At 35.6% G+C, this 24,491-nt stretch overlaps 1 protein-coding gene across 13 annotated transcripts in view; it reads right to left on the bottom strand.

Annotated features, from left to right (window-relative positions):
• The window catches only part of RYR2 (ryanodine receptor 2), a 415,779-nt gene that overhangs the window by 248,705 nt on the left and 142,583 nt on the right, over positions 1-24,491 (bottom strand). For 11 of the 13 annotated variants that reach the window (XM_032184912.1, XM_032184915.1, XM_032184916.1 and 8 more), the window contains exons 4-5: positions 9,978-9,998; positions 2,033-2,047 (exon numbers count right to left, since the gene is read on the bottom strand). The exons of the other annotated variants lie outside the window; for them this stretch is intronic. In XM_032184912.1, the coding sequence (XP_032040803.1) occupies positions 2,033-2,047; positions 9,978-9,998 (36 nt within the window). The remainder of the gene's footprint in view (positions 1-2,032; positions 2,048-9,977; positions 9,999-24,491) is intronic. 13 annotated transcript variants of the gene reach the window in all.

The following is a 24,491-nucleotide window of genomic DNA, read 5'->3' as shown; positions in this document are numbered from 1 at the left end:
CCTCTTCCCTTGCCTCACTGTAGCCTATACAGCATACTCAAATGGCATAACAAGAAGTTTAACCTACGAAGATATTATATGTATTCTAGTCTTTACACTTTCTTTTTAAATCACTACTTAGTCAGGCTACTTTTATTCATGGAATTCACTGCAGAACACTAAGTACTGCAAAAATTCAGGTAAGAGGATTAGCATAACTGATAGCTCTGCTGGTACCTGCTCTTCAATATGGATGGCCACTGTGACAAACAAAATAAACAAAACCAAAAAACACCCCGCAGCTCTTTTATTAACATGGTCAGCACTTACCTCCTATTTTATGTGTTGCTCCAAGCCAAAGAACAGAAAAAGGAGCTAAGCTAAGCTATAGGTTTCCAAACTATGTCTTGCTTTCAAAGCCACAGTACAATGTGTAACTAGACTTCACATAAATATCACCTGAATAAATCAATTGCCATTAAAAACCATGAGCACGTCTTACTCAGTTAAGAACACAGAGATATTTTACTATATGTATTAAAAAGATTAGAATAATTGGTCATGACGACAAACATTTCTGCCAGCACCATGCTAAATGATCCCAGTTTCAATAATATTGACTTGCTGGAAGGAAGAATAAACAGCCACGTAATAAGAAACACTTCAGATATACCTTGTGATTAATATTTTCAACACTACATTTATATTTCTCTTCCCCGGTAATGGGGAACTTCACATTAATGAGAAGCAGCTATAACAGTGAAAATAAATCAAAAATAAATAATATTGATCATCTGTTTCCAACTCTCTATGTAAAACAAACATTTATATTTATGGTTGAGGTAATACTGCCATTAAAAACTCATATTTTCAAGCATTTAGAGCAATTTGGGGAAAAATTATCCAAGAGGATAAAATTTATCGATTCTTCCCTAGCCTAGTGAAGATTTCCCACCTCCTCCTCCTCCACAGAGGAGATGGAAGAAATTAATAAAAATCTGCCTGGCTATTTTAGAGCTAAGTAAGTGGAGGAGAGAGGCATTTTTCACAGGTTAAGGACTGTGCAAAATCTTTTTCTGTTACTGTATGATACGAGGAATGTGAGTCATCCTTGTCACTTGAGAAAGAAACTCACAGATAAAGAATAAGACAGACAGCCAAGTGGGAGGAAAAGATGGATCAGCAGAGGAGTCACATTAAGAAAACTCCTCTGACGTCATTAAATTCAGCCCTTAAAATAGCACTGCTTATCTAGCCCTGAACTCCTCCCTCGTGGAGAGTGACAATGAAGCAAGCAAGATCATACCACAGAACCGCAGGCTCCTAGGGATGAAAATCAGTAAGCAAATCATTTCAGAAGATGAACTGGGAACAGACTTTGATAGTTAAAGGCAAAAATAAAAAGTAGATAACCAACACATCTTGGCTAAATCATAGCCAACTATTACAAATGTCAATTATTCAGAATGCTTGGGAAGTTCTCCAAATAGCTTGCCATAGTGAAAGGGAAAACAAAACAAAAGGATGCAGAGAAGCAGAGATACTGCTCATTGACCTGAGGCAGTGAAGTGCCAATGAGACTCAACCCAAGGGCTGCCCACTTGCCCCCACTGAGGCACCATCACAACAGTAGTGCTGTTACAGCAGCAGCAGAGAGATGTCCCCCACTTTGCAAAATGCCCATGTGTTTTACTGGAACTTCTGCTATTTATTCATTGACTCCAGATTTCACATTTACCAGACAGTGCTGCATTCTCACTGAAAAGGCAAGAATGAACTGAGAATTACAGGTGCTGGCCCAGTGTCCTGTCTCCACTGACACAAGTGCCTGCCTTTGGTGCATCATGACCTAAATAAACCAGAACCTCGATGCAACCTAGAGCCACTGTGTTTTCTAAATCCCTATTAAAAAAAAATTAAAAAAAAAAAAATCAGTGTTCTATTTCAGTGAAGGCAAGTTTGATGTTGATGTTAAAAATAAATAAAAATAAGGAAATAAATGAAATTATAGGAATTCACAGAAAGTACAATACTAAATATTTAACTTGCTTACCTTCATCATAAATTTCTGTAGAGCGATGACAGAGGGGGAAAAAAAGAGAAAATGTGAAATGAATATTTGCTTTCAGGTGCTTAAAAATGGGATTTGTTTTCCTTAAAATAGTGAGTGGGATACACAGAACTACAAACCACATTTAAAAGGATCATTTATCATTGCAATTAGCATAATTATAGCTTGTGCTAGAAAGCAAAACAGCTGCTCAGAACAAGGCTTCAATTTTTATGCATAATCTCAGATTTTTTACTTTAAATTATATATCACATAAAATACTTATTGCTTAAAGATAAAACACAGTACAGGTAAAATAGATGCCATACCTGACTATCTTTAACTACTTGCTCTGCAGATTGTTTCTAAGTTCAATTAAAGTTATAAAGTCTGGCATTCAAAGTGCAGTCTGGAGAACAACACTAGCATTGTGCTAATTTATCATATCTAAATGCAAATTAAGTTAATAAAATGAAAACACTAGTAGTATTTCATGCAGTGAATTAAAAACAATGAAGTGCCACATTACTGATGTCAGAGAATTATGGAAATTTTGAGGTTAATTTTCATAGAGGTGCTTAAGAATAGTTTTGTCTTAAGAATAGCAGTTTTGTGTTAGGTTACATGCAGTGACCTGATTTTCTCTTCAAGAGGTCTAAAGCCACCCTTTCCTCTTTTGAGTTCGTGTTTTGATTGCTGAAATGTTGAAGCTAGGGACTGAAGTCCAGCAGCAAACCTCTATGCCATGTAAAAAGAGTCTAACTGGATAGTCTCCAGGCAAGACTGGGTGCTTTCATTTCATACATGCTTTAAACACAGAAAAACAGAAGCATCTATTCTCAGAGATACACAAGATATTTTAGATGATAAATAAATAAATAATATGATGTAACCTACTGATGTCAAAATGTTCTTCTCTTCTGGAAAGTCTTCTAGTTTTATTTAGTATTTAAACATTTGGAAACAAATTGAGCAAAACTAAAGATCAGGCACCTTGTCCACTACTCCCCTAAAGCGTTTACTTAAAATATGTGCATAGATCAGCAGTGTGATCATTTTGTCATTATTATTTATTCCACTTCCTATCCCAATATTATGTTTGCTTTTACTGGGTGGCTCCAGAAGCTAACCATAACTCTTTGTTCAGCTGTCTACAGTGCTCTGTGTGCATAAATTCATTAATAAAGAAACCAGTTAATTACATAATTAATTCTAATATAATCTTTCCTCTATCCATCAATACTGAATATCACTTGCCAAAATGTTCTCTGTTTATCAAGGAGATTATATCCATCAAAGACTTCAGGCTCTTCTGACTGCCATTCATCTACGAAAATTTACTCTGAGAACTGCATAACCACACTGCTTTTTCATGTGACGAGTACATTAACCAACAGTCCCTCTGTGGATCTGCTGGTTCTCATTTTGATCATTTATTTTAACCACTTGTTTTATAGCCTCTTAACTAGCTTCAGATTAATGTAAATAATTTATCTCTTCCCCAATAACTCAAATTACACAGCAGGCTCTTACACTGGATTTTTTGAAAAGCCAGAATTAACAACTCTTTCTGTTGACATATTAAATGAACTGTATCAAACAAAAGAAAACCACTATTCATCTGTTTGCTGCTGCAATGTTGCATTTTTTAGAGTTACTCTGATTCCTTAATAATTTTGAAGATGATTTACATGTCATTCTAAGAGACAGAAAATGCCATGAACAGTTCCCCCAAGCCAGAAACCTTGAAAGATAACAGTGGGTGAGGGAACTCTGAACACGTATCCACTCATTTACCTACTGCCTCAAAACCACCAGGGGGAAAAATACTCTCAAAGTTAACTGTTAGTGTAAGAATGCTTTCTCTTCACAGCAAACACTTAAATGCAACTTATCACTGTGAAAGTGAAGAGAATGCTCCTGCAAAGCTTCAGGCCAAGTTTGAGAAGCTACATGGCATGAATTGGGATGGTCCCAGCTGCCTGGCTACAGTCAAATACACAAGAGGGGGTTTCAGATACTCTTGTCACTCCCTTTTGCAAGAAAGTTCCCCCCCTATTTTTAAATCAATTCCCTTCTTAGGTAAGGAAGAATGCTCCCTTTCAAAACCATTAACTTATAGACTGGGGGAAAAAAATGACCCCTAAAGCAAAAAAGGCAGAAATTATGCACTTTAGGTGTGCAACAGGCTGTTACACAAAGCACTGCTCTAACTCATCCTGTGCAAAGAACCTTCTGATCCTCCACACTTGCTCCCTGTACCTCAGGATGCCTATGCACATACATTCCTGGATGAACATTTGCAATTCAGAATATGTACTTGAAAATTAAACAGACAGATCTATAACTTGAAATTTATTAATGTCATTCTAACACCCATCACTCCTGAAAGGTTTTGTTCATGAAAGATTGATAGCAAAGTGTTAAAGTGATACAGACTGATACAGTCACTAAGTACCATAAAGTACAATAAATAAAACAAATGATTGTTGTCCACTATTCACCTACTTGGCTAAAAGTAAAAGAAGAGATCAAATTGTCACGATCTATTATTTTAGTTATACACAAAGCTACTGCTCCATCTGTGGAGCTGCACAGGTGACAGCAGAGCTTGGTCATCTTTATGTATGAAACTCTACTTGCTGCACATCCTTACAAATGGTATTGATGTATGTACTATCCAGTATGACATGCTATAAAAAAAACTAAGTCTTAGAGTTATTAAGGAAGAGATTTATTTGTGCTAAGTAGATTTCTACTAGTTGTGTAGACTTACTTTACAGTCAAGGAAGAGAGGCATTTCTAGAATGTGATTCATCTGATTTATGAAGCTGGCATTTTCTTTAGGATGGGACCAACTACACAGGAGAAGCTTCTGATTCTCTTCCTTGCTACAGCTATGAGTCGAAATAACTTGCTAATCCTACACTGTCTACATTGAGAATGCCTAAAGCAATTCCTATGTCTGAAGAGATAACCAATTCTGAACTAAGTACAGAACACTTACACTGTATCAAACACTGAAATTGAAGAATCCACTGGAGGCTCTCTACTGAGCATTTAGAGGCCAAGAAGCAATGCAATAATTAGAATTCTGATGTATTTCTGGGCTACAAATAAAAGGCTCTGTGTGAAATCTCATCCTACTGAAATCAAAGCAAGTCTGATGACTGAAAGTACCGAAGACATCATTTCACCTCTAGAATTCACTTGTTCAAGAAAGCAGAAAGTGTTGTGAGTTTTACGTGTGCCTGTTTCACTGACATTAAAATCTTCTCTTCTCAAAAGTTATCCTGAGAGGTAGGACTGATAATTGAAGGCAACTGAAAACTGTATAATCATATTCAACTGATTTTAAGTCTTCAGCTGCATATACTATTTGATGTTTTGGAGTCAAATGCCTGTGTGAGTGCTCAGCATCACATGAATACCATCTCTGCAAAGGAATTAAACTCTCAATATTCAGCAGCAGGATTACCTCCATGATATGGACCATGACTTTAAAAAAAAAAAAAAAAAAAAAAAAAAAGAAACAAAGATAGAGACAGAGAAGATCATATTGAAAAAGATTCTGATACTTATGCCTTTGCGAGATTTTATATTAGACAATTAAATTTTAGGCACATAACATCCATCATTCTATCCATCATCCTAACCATTCTCACTCTAATAGAAACAAATAAATAAAAAGCTATTAAAGGCTTATTCAAGGGCACTAAGGATGTGCTGTTAATGCAAATATTTACAGCTGTTGGCGACTCTTGTATGATTTGGCTCTTTAGAGGACTTATGGTTAGCACTTCTAACTTATATTAATTTCATCTTCATTCTTGGGCTCTCTGGCTAGAAGAAAAGAGCAAAAGAGCAATAATATTTAATCTTGAATTTTTGAAAGAAAAGCCCCTGAGACTAGTTTTGAAAACCTCAATTTAGAGTATGCCTTTTGTATATCTGAAGTATGCTGTTCATACTATTCTTGTAGAAATTTGCTTACAAAGAAATGTCAAATCTTTACAAAAAACTATTAAAAATATGGAAAACAAGTAAACAAAGTAGACATTTTGCTGCAATTCACAGTACTACACTGCTTGAAATTCTCAGATCTGTAATATGGGCTGCAGAAGAAATGCCAAGTAAATCCTAATACACAGCTAGAAATTCTACTATTGTATTAAAAGAGTAGAAATTATTTAGGCTGTAGGATCAAATATTTTTGTGTAATCAGCATATTTTCCTACTTCAAAAATATGATAGCCGTATTTAAGTAAAATAATTCAGTTTTAACAGAAAATCTCAAAAAATATTTTTGACTCATTAGATAATTAATTTAATGATTGAAGGTCACAATGATTACAAAGCATGGATGTGCAATGAATTACTTTAAATGGTACCGAAGACATGTTATAGCAACTATTACTTTCCGATGAAGCTTTGTTTTGTGATTCTCTCAAAACTCTACAACAATCCCAGCTTGCTTCCTCTACTCAAAATCTACTTAGTAGTTACTGCTATAGTTATCCAGTCCACATTGTCCTCAAAGCCAGAACTTAGAATCATAAAATATTTAGTTCTTTTCAATCCAGAATTCTTTTCAATGAAACAATTCTGAAAAGTGTCCTCAAAGAGTGTTTTCTTATTCTGCAAGTTTCTCTTTTCCAAAGAAACTGAAATTTCCTTATACTAGGGGCATAAACAGCTAATACAATAGCTACTTGAGGAAAAAAAAAAAGAAAAAGATTAACCATTACCTCCATCAGAAGAGGTTCCTCTGTCTCTTTATTTAAAATCCTACAGTGATATAGTTAACACAGCTTTGCCAAAATAATTCACCAACCATATGTAGGCAAATGTGTAAAAAGGCCAGGTTTTGGAAACCATAGATGCCCTAGAAAATTGATATTCCTTATGTTGAACTCTGTTAGAGTGATAAGCATTTCTTTTTGAAGTCAAGACAAATTCAGGTGCTTTTATGAGAATAGAAGTCCTTTAAAAATCAAGCCTTAAAAGTAAACACCACCTACTCTAAAAATCTGGACAGTTCCTGAACATTTCAAGCTAATACCAATTGTGGCTAATTCACAACAACAGACATTTTAAAATTCTTTAACCTATTTCGTAAAGATATTAAAAGAGAAAAAAAATAAAGGCAGGATGAAAGGAATTCCATTTGCTATGCATTATTCAAATTCAGCTTATTTTACTACTGCTATTTCCTCTGTAAATAAAATACATTCAGTGTCTTCTAACCTTCAGTTTAAATTCTGTAGCTCTCTCTGATCAAATGTGTCATCCCCACCCTGATAGTTTCACTAAAAGCAGAAAAGCCCTTTTTCAAATATGTAACAGAGGCATGACAGAAAAGATAAACCCTACTTCCATTAGATTTTATGTTTTGCAAGGTATCTGAAACTAATCTGTTTGATTCAGTACTGAAGCAGACCTACAGTCCTCACAGTCACACCTGTCAAGATACAAAAGGAAAAAACCAAAGGTTCAAGGAATATCTCAAGTCCACTTAGTTATTACCTAGCTTCAATGCCCTTCTTCTTACAGCATAATAAAGGCTTGGGGACAAAATTACAAGAAGATTCATAGTAATTGAAGAGAGGCACAGCTGAACTGGAGTAATTCATTCTAAAAATTTTACCAGCAGACTTTACAGGTTGGAACTGCTCAGAAGTCAATGAGTATACCTTCTTCTTTGAACTGTGTGAAACTGCTTGCAGAAAGTTCAGTTATTAATTTGATCACTACTATGGCATGAAGTTTGTATAATTTGGCTCCGAGCTTGGGCTTCAAGGTGTCCACACATATGTAGACATAAGTGAAAAGACTTGCATTAACCACTGCATTCTACACTGGAAGATGACTTACGGAGAGATACATGTATTAAAATGAGGCACCTGGCCTCATTGACCATGTATCAGCTGTTATACCAGCTGTGCAATAGACAGCTTTCAGCTGCAGTCTAATAACTGCTTTTAAAATGCACCTTTCAGTTTTGTATGTCCCTGTAAGGCATTCTGGATTAATTCAGCGTGTACATCTGCAATCCACCATGGGAACCCTCTAGAATTACAAAGAGGACTAAGAGATGCCTTACAGAGCAAACGAGGGCTCACCTGAGATGGAAGAATTTAATATCTGAGGCAATGCCAGCACCCAGTTCAGCACCATCACATAGGAATCTGCCTGGATTATTTAATTGGTCTACTAAGAAGAGTCTTTAGCTCATGTAAGTCACAAAGAAGCATTTAGCTCTGCTGTCATGGAAAACATTCCATTTCAATATGGTATAAGGACCCGCTTCTGTGAAGCAGCCTTTCCAAAACATAAGATTGTGATGTTATGAATTCTGGGGAAAAAAAAATAATAATAATAATTTAAAAAAGCAGATCCAACCTGTATTTATGCAAGTAACATTGTATTTTCCAAGTACATACTCTTTGAATACTTCAGTTTAAAAAAAAAATAATAATAAAAAAAAATAAAAGATGCTATGTAAGAGTGTAACCAGTAAACTCCTGGCTCACATTTTTTCACACTTCATGGAGTATGCAGCCAGGTGCCTGTATAATACTCAACTTCCTTATTATTGCTGTTTTTTCCTCTACAGTAAAATTGTTAATAAGACCCACAGACTCCGAAGATTTAGAACCAAGCTCTCTTACTTGTAATTAAAAGGTTGAATGAGAAGACAACCTGACCATTACTATAGTTTAAAAAGCATTCCAAATCAAACCATGTTGTTTTTCAAAAATATAAGATTCACATGACACAGATAATGCCATCATACTGATACAATGAACTGAAATTAACACAACAGTTGCTCATTTATAAATATTATAAGAATTTTTGTATGTAATTATATGTATTTATCTCACATATATATATAGTCCTAGCATAGATAATTGGTGATATGTGAGAAGAAAGTGTACTGAAAAGCTTAAGCCACCTTTTTAAAAAATGTACTTACCTATAGGACTCTCAAGCAAGCTCTAACTTGAGCTTGTTACTATATGTTACATATATTTGTAACTATAAACATGTAGTAATCACAGATTCAAGTTCTATAAAGTCTAGCTGAAATAAATCGAGACCAGCATTCTAGCATTGTCATTGTCCATACTCCAAATGACATCTCAATGGTTTCTGGTCACGTGTAGTGCAAACTAGATACTAAGAAATGGCAGAGGCCTTTAATGGTCCAAGCTTTCAGAGAGGCTTCTAACTTTTTTTTTTTTTTTTTTTTTTTTTTTTTTAATGTGAACAAACAATTCTACACACACCTTTAAGACCACTAACTCATACATATGCTGATGTTACAGATTATGTTGGAAAAAGACATATGCAAACATGTCCGATATGGGGAAGTTATACCAGATGCCCACACAAATATGCATGGTATACACAGACACATCAGGAAAGGCCTTGGCAAAACATCTAGCAGAGAGCTGTGCTTTGACATTACTTGCTAAGATCTATGAACAACTTTTTTTATTCTGTAGCAGCTGTTCTCCATCTTTAAAGATTTAATATATATATTTGTAGCAGCTAGATAGAGCATTACACATTATTTATCAGTATTAATTATCTTATTGTCATGCATTTTAGGATTACATTGTCTATACTGGAAAAGACAAGGTGGGTTACAGAATGGAGTTATAACACTAGACAGCAAGGCTCAAAACTGAGAGGCAAGAATCAGAAGTGTGCACTGCACAATTCTAAGATCAAATTAAAAGAGATAAAAGTCATTGTGGCAGCATGAAATTTGGTATTGAATTTCAGGAATGACCAGATCCTACAAGGCCATGCATTTGCCTCCTTTTTTTGAGCCAAGCAAGATAAACATTCATGAGCACACAGGGTATAAAAACAGACAAATTAGACTCAGTGGCAACATGAAACATTTGGGATCAAGTGAATAAAAGACAGAATCACATACCCATTTTTCCACATCAACTAGCTGTAGAAAGAAAAAGCAAGAAATCAGTAAATCTCTTTCTTTAAATATAGCATATCAAAGTTTATTTTGAATTTAACATTTCACTTTTTCAGAAATGTATCCAGCGTGAAAGAAAATACATGAGTAGAAGTTATTCTTTTGGCATTCCCTCTTTAAAATGTCAATACCTCACTTTTTCCTCTTTATTTTATGGAAAGTGCTTCAAATTCTGGAAGTTCAAAACGTCCATCTAAATATCAGACAATAGACAGCAAACAAAGACTGATGCTGAATTAACTGCACATTGTATTCTGTGCTAACTGGTCAAAAATACAGAACACAGATTCACACAAAACATATACCCATTTTCTCTTGAGTAAAGCTACGCCCTTGGTGAATATTTTTCATTTTTTTCATTCTAAAAGATTTAATGGTGGCTGCCCAATATTTGTCAGTGTAATGAATGCTAGAAGTATGAAATCTAAAATTAGGGGATAGCTGTCAAACCCAGACCCTACACAGCCTGCAGCATTAGAAAATACCTTGCACACGAACAGAGAACAAAACATCAAAACATCGTTCTTTTTTCCTATGGGGAATGACAGAGAATGACTCTGAAAGCTTAAGATTTTGTGTTAATAAAACTGTCTTAAGGCTCATTAAGTAAACTGAAACTGATTTTAAACTACCCTATCTAAAAATCTTTGCACCATTATATAGTCTCAGCCAGGATAAACAGAACTATAACAATTCAGCTACTAAAAAGGCTAGTATGGCACTAACTATTAAAAACTTAGCTGGCACATCTGAAGTAGATTGGTCTCTAGATTTAGCACAGGAAACATTGCAGCATATCAAGCCTTCTGTGGTTTTACTGCAGGTAGACACTGACCTTTCCTTAGCAGATGCCATATACAAATTTAGCAATGTTAGAAATGGCTCAGGATTCAAATTAGGATTAAATAAAAAATAGGATTTATTAAAAGAATATAAAACATTCCTCACAGCAATAATTTAAGAAGGTAGCTTAGTGCAAATTATAAGCAATTTTCAAAACCAGCATTATTTAGATTTCAGCTTACTTCTGAAACTATTATAATTCAAAGCAACATAGCAGGTTATCACCTATTAAAATAATTTTATTTGAAGTAAATTTCCTCATTTTTTCAATAAGTTTTTCAATTAAAATTGAGTTTTATATTTCATATAGTTAAAAATATTTATATTTTGTTAGGTCCTGTTAGCACACAAAGTTTAGAGAATACCATGTGACCTGCCAGCTAATTAATGTAGTAACTAACATGATGAACTTTTAAGCATTTGTTAACTTGACAATTGCTACCTCTCTTCTGAGATTTAGACTGTATTTAGATTTATAATATAAATTCTTTGAGTTTTATTATCAACTTCAGCTGCAGGTATCTCTTCTAGAAAACACCTGGAGATTTAAAATTGATGCAATATAATAATAAAAGATATAAGATATTTATAAGTTAGAAAAACAGGCAATGGTCTAAAGCATAATACACACTATGCAACTATGATGGCTTTAAAAAGGAATGAGAAATAGCCAAGTTAGATTCATGTACCTCATTTATTTATTAGCTTGGTTTTGATTGACCTTTTGTTCAAATTCCACATGCACTAAGAACATAACATCACAAACAATTTGACCGTGTGACAATGCTAGAAAGACCTGCATTAATTCATGTTTTATTGTCTTGCCTTGAGAAGTTCTCTTACTGTCACAAAATTTAAACGAACAGGGCAGCCACAATTGGTTTCAGAAAGAATCCACTCAAAGCTCAATGTGCATTACGACTTGCACAACCAATTGCCTTACAAATGTTGAACTATTTATTTTAATGGATACCAGGTAGCTTCAAGAGTCAAGCATTGTCAAGTATTGATAAATTGTATATACTAGATCTGAATTTTTATATCCATCTTCAAAGGGAAGTATCAACAAGCTTTGGTGAGAGGGCTAGAAACAAAACACAGCAAAAAAAAAAAAAAAAAAAAAAAAAAAAAAAAAAAAACAACTAACCGTCCATTCTACCAAAACACATCTGGTCACCTCCCTCTTGGGAGTAGTTCATGCTCCTTAGATTTGGAATTACCTGTTCTCACTGTGAATGGCTCCACTTAGGCTTTATTGACCTGTTGACTTGTTAGGAGGGATAGATCTTGCAACTGGTCTTGGAAGGTCTGAACTTCAAAATAGCTGAGGGAATGGCAGGAGGGGATTGCCAGTCACTTCCTGAAGTTCTCTCTCACCGTGCTATCTTAAACTATCATGCCATCATTAACTGTAAAAAGCACATTACTGCCTTGTGCCAATAAATCCAAAGCCATAGAATTCAGCAACTATTCCTCTTATGGCTAATCTTCTCTCCTGATCACTAAGATCATATTGTTTGAAAAAATAAAATGTTTAGGTATGCATGTACTAATTTTTGTCTTCTTTTTCATCTTTACAGTATCTCCTTCAGTAGAGGAAGCTGGATCCATCTTAAAGCATATATACCTCAAATACAGTATGCTGTTTTATAACATTTCTTCCACATGAATTTGGGTACTCAGACTTCCCCAGATGAAAAAACAATACACTGGATGAGATTAGATATCAAAATTTAGAGGATTCATTGCCATCTGACAGTTCTGAATAGAGAAAATTATTATCCTGCTATGAGAACATCAGAGTTACCAAAAGAGTGAAAGATATAAGGTCTTTATAATTTACTAAGTGACTGTGGGCAACTCATATTGCTACAATTAATCATTTTACAAAAAGCTACCAAATTCTATTCAAATATCACACTCCACACCAGACAGCAGTGCTTCATGATTACTGAAATGGTATGGGACCCATACCATAGTATAGATAGTACTATAAGGAGAAAAACTGTATTCTAGTATTCCGACATAACATCAAAAGCAGCATTTAGAATTACAAAACAATTTATCTTCTTGAACTAGGTGTGAGTATAATGCTATCATCTTAATACTTCCCATAAAATATCATGTAACTGCACAAAGAAGCCCTCCATGAAGAACACGCAGTCATGATTTAACCTTTGGCTGTAATGCTAATCCAGAAACTTTGGAGAGTGATCTGCATTTTCTGACTTCTCTTCAGAACTATGTAAGAGCTCCAATTTTTCCTGACAAGGGTACACGTTAAATTCATTTAATCCAAACTGAGAACTGGTTTTCTGATAAATTTTTAACTGTGAGTTGTGGATACCCAACATTACATTAACCAAACATAAAAGCCAGTTAAAACAGAAGGAATGTAGTTCTCTTCCCTCTCTTTTCTACTGTCATAAGGAGCCATAAACAAGATGGAGAGAAATAAAGAGGGACTTTTCCATCATTATGAGGCACCATACACAAACTCATTCATTTATTTATTTATTTTACATTTTGACATGACACAAGCTTACATGCACTGAACATGGAGAACAAGTCCTACGAGGAGCGGCTGAGGGAGCTGGGTTTGTTCAGCCTGGAGAAAAGGAGGCTCAGGGGCGACCTTACTGTTCTCTACAGATACCTTAAAGGAGGCTGTAGAGAGGTGGGGGTTGGTCTGTTCTCCCACGTGCCTGGTGACGGGATGAGGGGGAATGGGCTTAAGTTGCGCCAGGGGAGTTTTAGGTTGGATGTTAGGAAGAACTTCTTTACCGAAAGGGTTGTTAGACATTGGAACAGGCTGCCCAGGGAAGTGGTGGAGTCACCATCCCTGAAAGTCTTCAAAAGACGTTTAGATGTAGAGCTTAGGGATATGGTTTAGTGGGGACTGTTGCCATTAGGTCAGAGGTTGGACTCGATGATCTTGAGGTCTCTTCCAACCTAGAAATTCTGTGATTCTGTGAACATGCACTAATATAGCAACATTCATTACCAGTACGCAGCATTGGAAAGTAAGCTACTTGAAGCTGTGAAGAACAGCCTACCATTTCTAATTCTGGCTTCTATATTCTGTTTTCTTTCATCTGACTGAGCAGCACGCAAAAACATAAGGACTTTTGTTCCACACCATATAGGAGAATCTTAGCTGAGTAGAGCTAATTACATTATCTACAGTTATTTATGACAGCTGTAACAGATACATTGTCATGATCTATGGGATTGAGACCTGAAATCTCAGTGAAGCAATGCATTCCAGCTAGTGCATGTTGTGTCTTCTTCTATGCTTATACTAATTTTTCTGGGCAGAAACAGGAAAGTCTTATGAGAAAAATATGCTTTGGTGTTTGTTTTTTTTTTGTTTGTTTGTTTGTTTGTTTTTTCCACTTTATTTCTCAGCTGTGGAAACAGAACTTGTAGGAAAACCTCAGTCTAGTTCTAAGAAAGGTGGGAATAACTGGAATTGAACTACAGAGATTTCAAATAGAAATGATCTTTGCTTATGTTACAACACTTAACTATTTTCAGGGCCCACCTTGATTTCCTGAATTTAATATTCAACAAGGTAACTGATGATGTGTCTTCTCTTCCAGTCCAGGATTTAAGGTATTTGTCTACAAAACTCAAAAAGCTTTACCTGTGTGTCTGTTTGATTTAGGTCCTTCTCTGTATGCAGCCTTTATCAGAAAGTTAACTGTGAAGAGAGAAAATAATTTCTCCTTCTCACAGAGTCACTTTCTACTGACCATCATCCTGGAAATAAAACCTTGAGCACATTAGAGGTCCAATGGTTATAGTAACACCAGAATAAGGCCTGCCATATACCTCCAAACCAGAAAACTTCTCTGCGATGACAAAATGTTTGCCTTTATGGCATAGATCCTCATTCCAAATACAATACACTCAAAAGAAAAATATATGTATCAGGCTGGAAATATTTGCTTGTCACAGTTCTGTGATATGAAATAGATAATGATTTTATTCCTATCATTGCCTTTCCCTGAGGATATCCATAATGCAAAAATACTTTGCCTGCACTCCTTGATTTTTTCCAGTACTTACACTTGATCAAAGGGTAGCTGATCAAAGCCAAGTCTTATTCCTTTTGTGCTTTACTTGAAATGGCCTGCTAACAATCATGTCTGATACTAAATAAGGTGCACTGAGGAGAAAATGACAGTATTTGCTTTATTTGAAAAAGTTGTGCACTTTTTTTTTTTTTGTATTTCCTGTACTCCTGTTAGTACTGTGGCATCGCTAAAATATCTGAGAAAAATCAGGATTTTATGTAGAATAAACCTCTAAATTACATCTTCTTGTCACAGAGCTTTTTACTTGTAGCTTATTTGTACATCTGCATGATGAGCCACAAAGGCTCACACTGCATGAAATGCTTTAATCTCCACTTCTTTCTCTCTTTTCTATCTCTTCTTTTTCTTCTTTCTTTGCAGTAAGAAACATTTACATTATGCAAATTCAAAGTTTAGAAGGGCGAATTTTGCAATAAGGACAACATTGGTTGCTGGACATAACAGCTCCATCTCTCTTCATGACACACCACTGACTATGGAGGACTTATTCAAAGAATTTCTGAAGAAAATTACTGTCGCAGAGTTTTGTAACTCCAGTGAGTTATGCCTGGTACTTGTTGACAACCATTAACCTAATAAAAAACAATCAAACTGTAGAAATAAGAAGCCATAATTCACATGCTTGGCTCAAAACTTTGATCAAAAAAATAATTATTGTCTCACTGCACCTATAACTTGTCAAAAGAGAAAACATTATAGTCAGTGCTAGGAAATGAAAAGAGCCAAAACCCCTGGCTCACTTCTGACTCCTCCTAGACAGGAGGGTCTCCTAGCAAACCTTAAAACCTTAGTCCATCATATTTAAAACAACTGTTGTCAGCTTTCAGATACTGCATTAACTAGGCTACTCAACTGTGAACCAGAGAGCTTAAATTGTCACGAGTGCATTTAACTCCCAATCTTCAGCATTTTTTAAGAACATACCTTAAGAACTTGACTTATTCGTTAATTAATACTTATTAAGAGAAAAGGAGCGTTACATTTTTCCATTGGCATGGAAATGGGATGGATTTGCACATACACACAGCTGAGAAAATGAAAAGCTGCCAGCTCTGTGTGTTAGTTATCTTGTTGATTACTAATACAAAGTAATTAATGAACTCAGAGCTCCGCAGTTGGAGATGGATGATCTGTATTCAAAAATCCACCAGCCACAGTTATACTCCTGAACTACAGTGCCTCCTGTCCCTTTCTGCAGCACAGGAAACCTATACAGCTCTGTGTGAGGAAACACAGGTTTTCCCTGTTCCTTAGGAACATACCAAAAAAAAGAAAAAGAAGAAAGAAAAAAAAAAAAAAGAGAGAATTACAGATACAAGACACTTGCATGTGATGATTGCTTCATACAATACCTTTTGGATCTGTGGAAGCAGATTGTATTCTGCTCCCTTCAGCAAAGACTATCCCACACATTAAATTAGACAGCAGTTTGCTGGTCAGTGGTATGGAAAAATAGTTTTATTAAAACAAGGCACCAGAAGAAGTGATTAATCAGCCATGACTGTATGATTAGATGGGAGTTAATGAGCTCATGATGCAATTTAGCTGGAACTCTGCCCTAACTGATGGGTATTCAAAGAAAACATTTTTGTGAAAAATGAAGCTGTCAAATATTGGAGTAGAGGTTGTGAAATGAAAATTTTTCACCTTACAGAAACAGTTTAGATTAGAATGCACACATGATGTGCACAACCAAATGCTTGCATTCTGTTAATAAGGTCTGACATGGATTTAATGAATGCACAAATCTGAAAAACTCAGCAGTAATTACAATGCTATGTAATACAGCATTATATATCCACAAAATAGCTAAGACATTTCACTACAAGTTAATAGATGTATTTGTTTTATCGTTATTTTCTCATAATGCCCTGAATTTATTTATTTTTATCTTTTTTTTTTTTTTTTTTTTTTTTTTTTTTTTTTTTTTCAGTGCTCCTGTAGTGTAGTGACATTTCGATCTGGAACTGGATTTTGGAAACAAAAGAGAAAAATAAAGAAAGAAGAAGAGAGACAGGCACGCTGTGACATCTAGAGCAAAACAATGACATTCTGAAACTAATGCTACTAACGGAGGAAAGAAGTCAGATGCTAGTGTCAGTAACCAGCCTGTAAGCTGATCATTCAGCTCTGTTCAAAAGTTAAGGTTTTCTGTCAGCAACAATAAAGAGACAAATGCATGAAAACTATCAAACTGACAGATGTGAAAAAATATGTAGCAGATCAAAAGTAACAGCATAAATGAAGGACATAAAATCTATGAAAATAATTTGAGAAAAAATAAAGAATAAGAAAAAAATATTCCAATGCTAAAGAAACAGATATCCATCTTTTGTTACTGCATCTTGAAATCAGTACAAAATCAGTGCATCAGATTTATATTTTGAAGACAATTATTCCAATGTGTACCATTCTATATACTAAATGCCAGCTGAAACATTCATAGAGGCAACAGAAGTTGGTTATGCCAAGCTGAAGAAAGCTAGGCATTTAGTTACAGGCTTAGATATTCACTTAAAGATAAGTGAATGTCATGTCTCTATCTCTCCCTTTAATCATCACCATCCTGGCCTCCTGTTCAGGAAGCACTTTCCAAATTCCAGTGACAGTAGCGTTCCTTCACATGCAGGGTCACACTGCCTCATGTTTTCTCTCTGAATCTGACCTCTTGATTAATCTAATCTTGCCCACAGTCTGGACTGATCCAATAAACCAAAAGCAAAACAGTAAAATGATAGAAAAGAAAAAAAATCCGCTCAGAATTAAGGACTTAAAGGACTGAAAGTTTCCTTCATGAGATGCAGTTAAATCTAAAGTAGATAGATTAAAAAAAAGGAGATTACTAAATTCCTAGTTGTTTAAAATACACACAGAATAATAATGAGATAAAGAATTTAGGAAATGCATCTCACTGTACTCAAAACAGTGGCTATATCTGTAGCCTCCAAATCCTCAGGAGGTTTGCATTTCAAATTATAAGAGAGTCCCTAAGCACTTTCTTATCTACAAAAGATTTCAAAGTGGCCTGTGCTAAAGGACTCTCTGAACAAGAGAATCTACTGAAAAAAGGCTAGGTTAAAAAGAAAAAAAAAATAGTCAGAAATTATTTCCTAAGTGTTTTAGAACATAAGAGATTTTTTTGTGCTTCATTGAAAAACTGTCAAGTAGAAATGACTGAGCTATTAAATGGCCTAAAGGGATACCTTTAATGTATTAAATTTGTCTAGTGTTTTACAGAAAAATCCTTAAACAACCTATGAAAGTGATTAGGATTTCACTGAAAGAGAAAAGGAAAAAAAAAAAAAAAAAAAAGTAGGAAAAGCCACTGGAATTTCAAAAGAAATCTCAATAGAAAGTCTACTACATACACAATTTTCTCCTCTCAACGCATGCCACCATATTTATGAGTTGAGAATGGACTAGGTAGGTGTGTGTCTCACCCTTATATGCTATTACTGCAGGAACCACATTTCCTATATCCTCAGTGTGGAAGTGCTATATAAGGCTCTGCAATATCAAGCTTGGATATAGAGAATGTAGGGTTACAACAAGCAAATGACTGGGTTAGTTGTAGTGTTCACTGCCTGAAATATGTAAAAAAAAGATTCAAAGAAAGGTGTTAGTACCTTCCAGAATGCAATTATGACACAACCAATGTACCAGTCTTGTGTGCTGTGAAAAAACAGGACAAATTTTCCTATCTGAATGCAAGTGCAAGTCAAAAATGTTGATACCAAGCTCAATTAATTTAGCTTGTTAATTTAACGTGTGTCCTCCCACATTAAACAGGAACATTTAGAACTTTTTTCCTGGACCTTACTAAATATGAAGGAGACTACAGAATGCTCATCACTTTCCAAGGACAGAATACATTCTTTGGAATACACCAAATATTCAACATAGTATTTCATGAATTTAGGGAATTATGAAAGTAACTGGGACAAGAAGGCTTCTGAAATGAATTCAATGATTCTTGATACCAAGACACATAGACTGATTTCTGTGTAAAAAGCTTTAAAATGATTTTGGCTTTTTTTAAGGCCCTGAATTTACAAATACAGGAGGAGGGCAAAAAAAAAAAAAAAAAAAAAAAAGTCATTTCACTGTGGATTAAGCATTAAGTCAGTTTGCCTCAAATTTTCACTGGGACACTTGATTAGTAGAATTTCAAACACCTACACAACACCATTCCTAGAAAAAAGAATAGTCATTCATTTGATATAGTTTAGATAGTACTTAGAATACTTAGAATAAATAATCTGCAATATACTTGTTCAAGAATGGTTGATTCCAGTTTCAAGCCAGAGAACAGACTCATCACTACAATCTGTGGGATCACAGCTAAAAGGGAACTGCAGTCTTTCTCCCAGACAGAGGCTAATGCTGGCTGCTTAATATTTTCCTCTGAAGATCTGCAAATCCACCGAGTTCCTTCTTTAAAATTAAGGCTTTTTATTTCACACATTGCCAAGGAGAAGGAATATGAAACCTTATCTGAAATTCCTCCCAACAGTCAAAGGATCCATCAGTTACTGACATTAAAATCTGGACAAATGTACAAGTTGTTTTGAAGTAGAGCTATACACTGTAAACTGCTTTTAAGCTAACAAATTAACACCACCTGGAAATGGAATTTACAGAACATAAAAGTACCCAGTTAATTAAAACACTCATTTGCTCAATGACCAACACTTAACACCAAGTTACCAACTTACGACATTGAACAAGATATTCTGTAATAAATACTGTGAAAAAAAGTGGGATTGCTACATTTTTTTATTTTTTTTCCCACTCTGTATATATACTTACCTTCTATCCCAATTTTTTTTTTTTTTGGAAGAATATTCTTTCAAGATAACTAAGTGCTCTGTATATGTATTGACAGATTGTCAGCTACCAAAGGCTGCTTCAGGATAGGTAGCTCTAGGCACTGCCATAATTGAAAACACATTTCACACCAACAGGTGTATCCACGAAAAAGAAACATTAAGTACAGAAATCTCATACTATTGTAAAGGTCTTCAGAACCTAAATGAATTAGGTCAAAAGCAAACGACAGCACCCAACTGAACAGAAGTTAGGTTTACTGCTTGTACTGCTTGCAGCCTGAAACCATAATTCTTGTTCTTTTTAAGTCTTTTCGTCCTACCTGTGTCAAAGAATGCTATTTCCATAAAGAAGAGTAAGAAGAGAGCTTTTCTTATCATCACTTAAAAACGGGGAAATAAAATAAAATAAAATAAAATAAAATAAAATAAAATAAAATAAAATAAAATAAAATAAAATAAAATAAAATAAAAAAGTCATCTATTTATTCATAGAGAAAAATACAATTATTTGAAGGAGCAAATGGCAATGTACTGTCCACCAGCAAAGTCTGGAAAAAGGAAAACAGTTTGGGAAAAAAGGGCCAATCCTCAAAGCTCAGCGAATATCATGTCTGTCAAAAAAGCCAGTTATGCTTCAGGATCACAGACCTTATACAAACATCAAATGAGGAGATAATGCCTCACCTTCTCACTTACTGTGATGGTAGTACTCTAAAAGCACAGATTTAAATTTTAATTTGAAAACTGATCCACAGATAAGTGCACTGAGCTCAGGAAGAGTTAAATACAGCATACTCCCTCTTTTTAAGTTAAATATATAAATCTATTTTTTTTATGTATATATATATAGATAGATAGATAGATAGATAGATAGATAGATAGATAGATATTTAAACAGACATGCTTTTGAAGGGGAAGGACTCAATTCAGACTGCCTGAAGGAACTCAGCAGGAGCTTTCAGTGCAGCTGAGATCCTGCAGACACTCCAAAAGGGAGCCCACTGGTGTGGGACCCACAGCCAACCATGCAGACAAAATGCTGCCCAGCAGGGCCCTTCCCAGCCAGGGCTGCCCAGGAGCCAGCACTCGTGCCGCTCAGTGGGACAAGTCCCTGCCCACGGAATGACCTCTGTAATGCCCCAGTGCTCAGAGCTAAAATCCAGACCAGAGGCTCAGTGATCCTGACACGCTGACATAAGGTCTCGGTTATAGTACCCATTGAGTTTTGGGCTCGTCCAGAGCTCTACTGCTCAGAGAGGTGTGCTAAGCTGGAGTAGATGAGCTTGCCATCCAAAAAGGTAGGATGCTGCCTCTGTGAGCCATGGACTCTGAGCCTCTGCTGGGCCATGGACTCCGAGCCTCTGCTGGGCCATATCCCTGTGCAGGTTATCAGTCAGGCATCTCACAGCCAGAGGCAGAACCTCTGCCTCTGCAGGCACAACTGCTCCCAGTTCTCCATCTGCTCTGTTCAGCTATATCCCTGGTCCTTAAAATTTTTATTTCTTTCATTTTTTCTTTCACCCACCTCAAACTCCATAGCTGTTTGTATCCTTGTAAGTAAATTAAAAACGGTTATTTTTTTATATGATCAGAGAGAAACAAAATGAAATCTCCACGTTAACCACTTAGAGGGGTATAAATCTCAAGTTACAGTAGTACTTAGATACTTCAAAAATGTTGACATATTCACCTGCTTTGACGGCTTTTGGCTTTACCATTGCTACTGCAACAAATCATTTATTTGATGGCTCACCTTCGTACCTTCCAAGGCACAAGCCATACCTTCCCAGCAAAACAACGTTGAGCTGAACCCCAGTCATCAAGGGGTGACTGGGCATCACATCACTTTTCTACAGACTAACAGGTAGCTGCAAAATAATGCCTATTCTCACTGGACCTGACATTTTTGCAAATATGATATTGCATTCACCAGTAATGCAGTCACCATGGAGTCAAATTTCCTACTGCCATGGGGAGATGCAAGCATATGGGTGCAGATGAATCCTCATGCTTAGAGTGGCTTTCCAGAACATTTCAGTGACAACTACCCAGGAAATGACACAGGTTTAGTACCAATTTGGAAACCTTTTTCATATGTAGCATGAGATGTTTACATAGCGTTATAAACAATCTCAAAAATATTGTTTAATTATTATTTCCACTCTAAATATAATGGCACAAACAAAAATTTAATTTATTTGATTTAAGGTCATGGGTTTATACAAATACTTATATTACAGCTGTGTGCACTGCAAAAAAAGAGGAAAATATGATGTCTGAGTGTCATGCTATCCAGGGCCTGCCCCAGCTGTGAGCACATCTGGGATATTAATGAAAGGTTGTTCTTTATATGATGAGTTACACTAGAGTACTATCATACAAGGACTACATACAACCATGAATGATTCATATTTCAAAATCGTTTTTTCCTAAGCCAAAGGTATCGAGTGTTTGCATTTTCAAAAGAATTACACTAATTTCTACCCCCCCAAAAAAATGTTAATAATTACACAAACAGTAACAAGACAGAAAGTGACAAGTCACCAATATAACCTTAATTTCAATCCATTCACTTCTCTCATGACATAGCCTTCCACAGTGGAAGTACAGTATGTTCATTTTATGTTCAACCTTTTCAACTTGAACTATGTATAATGCAACATATAGAACACTTACTGTTTTATTTCATCCTATAGCTCAGTAAGCATCCATTGTACTGAATATTAATTTTAAAAACAGTTCTAAAGACATAATGAATGAATGTTATCATTTTTAGTGTTGATTGCTGTAATAGTAATCTCACAGATATTAATTCAATTTTCACAATACCCCATTTAATACATCAATACATTGAAGAATCTGAAGCATGGATCTACTAAAATCAAAATTCACACAAGCCTGGGAGTTGAGTTGAAGACACACAGAACTCAACTTTTAACATGATTTTACATTCTGTGTATAACTTCCATCAGCTACAGGTAAATCTCTAAGACCTCAGTACCTGCACAAGTCAGTCCTGAAGTATCAAAACATTCAAAACCAGGAATAATAAAATGAGCAGGTGCAATCAGTATGCTGGACAGTGATTACTCAGCTAGACTGGTGTGGTTAAAAACTCAGTATTGTCGATTGCTTTGGAGAAACATCCAATAACATTAAGAATGTGACTGGTTTAAGACACTTTTATAGCTTTAAATAGGATTGTGTAGCAAAACAGACAATCTTCAGTGCTCTAGAACAGCAATCAAATGTGAGGATTTTGAAGGCTTATCTTTTTATTTTATCTAAATCCAGTTTAGTATACCACTTTCAATTGCTGTAACAAATGAGCTGTGTGGTTGCAAAGACAAATTTAACCGTTCCATTTACAATTTCTCCATGCTTCAATTTTGCTTAAAAAACAACAAATACAAACAAACAAACAAAAATCCACCTCTTCCAGGACTTCATAGAGAATCCTTACTGAATGACATCAGTATGTTGCCATTTTTTTTATGGTAACTAGATAGAGATTATAGATGGCAAGGGAATAATACCTATGGAATTGACATAGGTATTATCTTATGGGGGTCCAGTTCTCCTCATGTCCAAGCCCATTGCAACGCTGCCCATATGTTCCAATAAAATTAGTTTGCACATCAGCTTTCTGCTTTCAGGACCAGCATTCATCTTCAGCTGGAAGAAAGTACCAAAAGCATCAAACAGAAGTCCACTTCCAGACTGGACTTCCACTTTTCCCTTTAATTAAATGTCCTTATTGCAGCCTTCTTCAATACATCATTCTTCCCTTCCTCTCCCTTTGAGGAGGGGATTAAGAGAGTGGTTGTGGTGGGGTTTAGTCATCTGTCACTGTGAAATCACCACAGCAGCATACACTGGTAGAAAAGCACCACTACTGTGCAAATACTGGGGAAACAAAAAGCAAAAAAATACACACAGAAGTGCTCAGTAGGCAAAGTGGCAACTAAGATCAATCTGTAGGAAACTAGCAGAGGATTTAACACTGTTTTATTTTTTATAAATGTAAAGAAAAATCAAGCATATTAAGTAAAATACGAGCTAATTTTTTTCTACGTTATGAAGTCTAGGAAGATGAATGGCAAAAAAAAATTTAAAAAAAAAAAAGACTATCCAAGCTTGTTCTAATAGACAGTGCATGGTGTTATTCAAAATGCAGAAATTGTAATTACTTATAAATTCACTTTCTTGCTACAGATGACATGTGAAGAGATCCTTGCTTATTTCAGTAAGGTTTTCCTATTCAGCTGGCAAAAAGCTGTAATTTGATGCAAATAGCCAGAGAAGCAACTGAGAGAAATCCCCCCGGCATCATACAGGATAGATGAGTATGGTGTACCTCTCCTACAAGAGTCATTAAAACACCATTCCAACAGATGCGTGCTATATACCAATGACTGCAGCTGATTGCTACTAGCGAGCAACTCATGGGGCATGAAGCATAGCCCTTATGAGAGGAATTGAACTTTCCACCCATTTTGATGTTAAAACTGCAAAAAGCTCTAGTAGTCTCATGCTTCTCTGTAAATGCCTGAACAAGAAATGCCCACACACACACCTTGCACTGGCAGCACTCATCATAGAGCGGCAAGAAGAGCTCCAGAAGCTCTCACCAGGATGGGTCTCTCCTGCTCTGTGTACTCCTGGTGAAATTGGATTTTGCTGTG

The sequence above is a fragment of the Aythya fuligula genome, chromosome 3 (genome assembly GCF_009819795.1).
Source record: "Aythya fuligula isolate bAytFul2 chromosome 3, bAytFul2.pri, whole genome shotgun sequence".
NCBI classification, from domain to species: Eukaryota; Metazoa; Chordata; class Aves; order Anseriformes; family Anatidae; genus Aythya; species Aythya fuligula.
Note: the sequence above shows the minus strand (reverse complement) of the source record. Positions and strands in the feature narration are given on the sequence as shown.